This window comes from Malus domestica, chromosome 04, assembly GCF_042453785.1.
Source record: "Malus domestica chromosome 04, GDT2T_hap1".
NCBI classification, from domain to species: Eukaryota; Viridiplantae; Streptophyta; class Magnoliopsida; order Rosales; family Rosaceae; genus Malus; species Malus domestica.
This window is the reverse complement of record NC_091664.1, coordinates 19,833,023-19,838,169: the sequence shown is the minus strand read 5'-3', so window position 1 is coordinate 19,838,169 and position 5,147 is coordinate 19,833,023. Positions and strand designations below refer to the sequence as shown.

The 5,147-nt window shown below is 42.5% G+C and overlaps 1 protein-coding gene across 1 annotated transcript; it reads left to right on the top strand.

Moving 5' to 3' along the window:
• The first annotated feature begins 2,148 nt into the window (after positions 1-2,148).
• LOC103433362 (exocyst complex component EXO70H1-like) lies at positions 2,149-4,645 on the top strand. The gene has a single exon (XM_070820603.1). It carries the CDS (start codon positions 2,401-2,403, stop codon positions 4,351-4,353), a length of 1,953 nt encoding a protein of 650 aa, XP_070676704.1. The 5' UTR covers positions 2,149-2,400; the 3' UTR covers positions 4,354-4,645.
• The last annotated feature ends 502 nt before the right edge of the window (positions 4,646-5,147 follow it).

Here is a 5,147-nt window from a genome sequence, read left to right as displayed (position 1 = left end):
GTCTGTGCGGGAGCATTTTGCATTAATCTTTAATTAATATCTTTGCTGTTGATGCTAACTTATATACGGGTGTGGAAGATTACTTAACTATTCTACTAATTAATATTATGTTCGAAGGATTCCATTCACGGTTTCCACCATAATTTATAAGATGGAAAACTGAAGTGGGAATTATTAAATCATCAAGACCATGTAATTATTACCTGAAATATTTCAGGCTTACATTGCATGCTGACTTGTTTTGTCTTCAAGCATTCGAGAAGGTGCATGTTTCTGCTGGGAAATTGAAACTCCAGTGTGGAAGCAATTTACCTTCACGCTTATGAGTCAATAACAGTAAAATAGTTGAAATGTTAGGCCGTCTCAATAGAAATTTCTCCCTCTAAATAGAAAGAAACGAGCAAAAGTTTGTTTTCTCGCTATATATTGATGAGTTTTGTATTTTTGCTGTAGGAGTCTTGTATTTTTGTACAAGCGAGTTTGAGTTCTTAAGCGTACTTTATAGACTTCTTGTGATTGCTGATTTGTATATTGACGACCCTTCTCATTTCATATCGGTGGCTAAATCTAAAGTTTACCTGTGGTTAGCTGTGTGTTATTATCTCATAAGTCTAGTTATTTTGTTTTTGTAATATTATTATATATTTTCATTCCAAATTACATCGCCTCCATAATAAATATTTTACTTTATTGATATGCTCTTCATTTTCAGCCATGGATTTATATTTGACTTCCTTAAATGACAATTATACCTGAATGTGGAAGTCAAATGAATGGCTAAAAATGTATCCTCGAAACTCCCTTTCTATTCTCTTTGGTATTGTAATGGTTTCAAACTTTTTTCCTCTTCTTAATATTAGTAATTATTAAACAAACTTCTTAATGTAAACTAATTAAAGATAAAAATTAATTAACAAATCCTATTGTTAATACAATCCTAAATGAAGAAGTATGGCAAAACCCTACCCCAAGGCCCCCCACCTCCTCTTATAAATACCTCAATCTCCACCAAATTTTGGTACGCTATTCGCTATATAGAAAACTTTGAACACCCATCCTAGTCAAAGTTACTGACTTAGCAGGCATCGGATATCCATTGGCCAAACCCCCTCCCCCAACTCCTCGTGGGCGCGTGAGGTTTTGGTCTTTTATCAAAGATGTTTATTGTTTTAGAGGTACATTTTCATCAAGACTGAAGGAGACGGAAATTGACTACTACATTATTCATCTTTTCTCATAAGTGAGAGATCTCAAGTTTAATTCACATCTGATGACGTATATATGTTAAGTTTAATACTTAGTTAAGGCTAGCCCATTGTGCGACTAATCCGTTTCCTTAAAAGTAGAATACCATAGTCGAGTGGTACCTAGGTGAGAGAGTGTTACATCACTTTGGGATTTATCAGTCGGTATCAATAATTAAAAAAAATGTAAATTCAAGGCAGATTGCTTCACGAGTTATGTCGCCTAAGCTGCCCTTCTGTTTCCAACTATTTTCCATTTTCTGCAATCCTTGGATGATAAGTTGGTGCAAGTAGGTGATACTTTTCTCGGATTTATTTCGTCCTCCATGTAAACTTCTATTCAATATTTGCTTCCACTAGTTTCTATGTTAGCGAAAACGTCATGCCCTGCCTAAAATAACTTGGGCTGAATGTCATGCTATATAACAGTGCCTCTGAAATGATATATAAGCTTACGTCCCACGTGCAATACCAATTATCTTCCAACTTATAAACAGCAACTTGGAGAATAATATTGGAATATTAGTCATAAGACTTAAGGTTCCCTTGATCATAAATTAAATATTATTTTTATACTTAATTAAGCACCCAATTGCGACTAGAGTTAAAAACAAACCAACAAAATAAAGAATCTTTTATTATTTTCTCAATCATAATATTTCTAATAGTATTTTTATTATTATCTAACCTGTACCGTTCATAGGCTTCTCCCGAATTATTTGAATACATTTGCGTCTCATTGCGACCAATTAGTTAATCTCCTACAATTGTTTGCTCCTGGTACGACATTGTCGTTATTCATTTCTCAAAACACGTCGTTTAATTTGTCAATACAAAGGCGTCACAGTCAAATACGTGCCTTCGTTCTCTCCTTCTACAGGAAACCCCGTCGTCGATCTCCATCTCCATCTCCATCTCCCTCTCTCTATATATACCCCCTCCCACTCTCCAGTCCCAAACATAACACCAACACAAACACAATCCTCCTCCCTCCAAATCCCACACACAACAGCCACCAAATTTTCTCGAGAAACAAACAGACCTTGACAGCTCACACCAAACCAACACTACTACAAAAGAGGCTGGAAAAACTGACAAGAAAATTTAATCCAGTCCAAGCCAAGCCAATCCAAGCCTGTCAGATTCCTAGAGTGAAATGCCAACAAAAGGAATGAGGAGCCTGTTTTTTCACTCCAAAGCGCCGTCGTTCGCGGCCTACTCTTCTTCCCCTGCTAGACTCTCGGCCTTCTCTTCTTCCCCTTCTAGGCCCTCGATTTCATTTCCAACCCCACGGCGCGTTCCCGTTACGAACTTCACGGAGGCGATGATTCAAGAGATCATCGAGAACGGCGCCGTGCTGATCATGAAGTGGAACCCGGACACCTCCACTTACGCCAAAGTCACCTCCCTATTCTACGAGAGCAAAAACGAAGCCCGCCAGTTTATCCGGTGCGTGACGGACCTCCAGAGTGTCATGCACTACCTCGTCCAAGATGAACCCACATCCGAAAAACTCGTCCACGCGCAGAGCCTCATGCAGGTGGCAATGAAGCGTCTCCAGAAGGAGTTTTACCAGATCCTCTCCATGAACCGGGCTCACCTCGACCCAGAATCGGTCTCCACCCGGTCCAGATCCTCTCTCGCCTCGACCCGGTCCAGCACGTCCGATTACGACGAAGACAGCGGCGCCATCACAGACGACGACGTAAAATTCGCTGGAGACGCCATTTCCGAAGTCGAACACGTCTCGGCGATCGCCATGAACGACTTGAAATTAATCGCCGAGTGTATGATCACATCGGGATACGCGAAGGAATGCGTTCACATCTACAAAACCATCAGAAAATCGATCATCGACGAGGGAATGTACAAGCTCCGCGTCGAGCGGTTCAGCTCCTCGCAGATCGGGAAGATGGACCGGGAGGTTCTGGATTTCAGAATCACGAGCTGGCTGAGCGCGGTGAAGATCTCTATCTCCACGCTCTTCGACGGCGAGAGGATCCTGTGCGACCACGTGTTCGCGTCCTCCGCTTCGATCCTCGAGTCCTGCTTCACGCACATTTCTAGCGAGGCCGCGAATTTGCTCTTCGGCTTCCCGCAGGTTCTCGTGGCGGTGAAAAGCAAGAAGAACTCGCCGTCGTCGCTTGACATTTTCCGCCTCCTCGATATGTACACCGCCATCTCCGAGAGCTGGCCGGAGATCGAATCCATTTTCGGATTCGAATCCACCTCCGCCGTCCGATCTCAGGCTCTCAACTCGCTCATCAAACTCGGCGAGTCGGTGCGATCGCTGATTTCCGACTTCGAGTCCACGGTCCAGAAAGACTCGTCGAAATCCGTCCCCACCGGCGGCGGGATCCACGATCTGACGGTCCGCGGGATGAATTACCTCTCGCTCCTCACGGACTACAGCAACATCCTCGCCGACATTATCACCGATTGGCCTTGCCCTGCTAAATCGACACTGCCGGAATCGTACTTCGACAGTCCTGTCTCCGATAACGCTCCAGCGCCGGCTATCTCCGTCCGCATGGCATGGCTCGTCCTCGTCCTCCTCTGCAAGCTCGACGACAAGGCCAAGCACTACAAGGACATCGCGCTGTCGTACCTCTTCCTCGCCAACAACCTCCAGTATGTAATCTCGAAAGTCCGCTCGTCGAATCTCCAGTACCTCCTTGGCGAGGACTGGATATCAAAGCACGAGGCGAAAGTGCGGCAGTTCGCGGCGAATTACGAGAAACTGGCTTGGGGGAATGTGTTATCTTCGCTGCCGGAGAATCCGACGGCTCCGATTTCTCCCGAGGAAGCGAGATTGATCTTTCGGAATTTCAATTTTGCCTTCGAACAAGCGTATCGGAAACAAAGAATGAGTGTCGTACCGGACCCGAAACTCCGAGACGAGATCAAAGTTTCTGTAGGGCAAAAGCTCGTTCCGGTTTACAGGGAGTTTTATGACACACACAGGATGACGGTTGGCGGCGGGAGAAACGCGGCGCTTTATGTCAGAATTACCCCTGAAGATATTGGAAATCACTTATCCGACCTGTTTTTTACGCCCGCATCCGGCGGCTCTTCGTCATCAGCGTTGTCCCGTCGGCGGAGTCTTTGAGACTTAAGAATTATTTTTGGCGCCGAGTTTTTGTTTTATATGTAATCGCCGGTTTATTGGCGATTGTTTCCGGCGGTATATATTTTTTTGTTTTCTTCTGTGTAGAAAAAGCGCGTGTTCACACGTCAGACAATTTAAATAAGTTAGCTGTTGTTGTCAAGTGTAACGACATTTTGAAAACTTTTACCTTGTTACTTATACAATCACCCCTGTATTCCTGTAAATTCAAAACAGTGCCCAACATGTTCATGTTCCTTTCATATTTGTAAATTCTTACTATCTATTTGTACCATATTTGTACCATCATTTGTACTATCTATTCGATACCAAATTAGGCTATTCATTGTGTGGTTTAGCCGAACTCTCTCTCTCCTTAGTATAAAAATATTGATGTACTAAAAAAGAAAATTCTAATTTACAGTGAAAGCTAGAATTTATTATGTTCAAGTTCATAACTCGCATCTTTTATTCAATTTTTATAATTGATCAATTGTCTTTATATTCCTTTGTACTTATTTTCGTTTGTTTGATTGGAGGTTCGACAAACCCTAAATTTTCATAATCCTAACTTATCTAAAACTTACATGTATAATCTTTGCGCAAGTGTGATGTTAACGAATTGGCATACTACAAAAACGAGACTTCATAAGTTCAAGGATTTGAGGACAAAACAAAAAACGGGAAGATTCAACTTCTTTTGAAAAGGGATGTAGCTGTGTTGAAAAGACAATTATTTCACTTGCAAACCACAATTTCTTCAATTTCCCCCTCCCGTTGTACCATTGAGGAACTTT

Excerpts from the sequence above, each read along its gene's own strand:
- LOC103433362 (XM_070820603.1), top strand. The coding sequence starts at position 2,401 with ATGCCAACAAAAGGAATGAGGAGCCTGTTTTTTCACTCCAAAGCGCCG.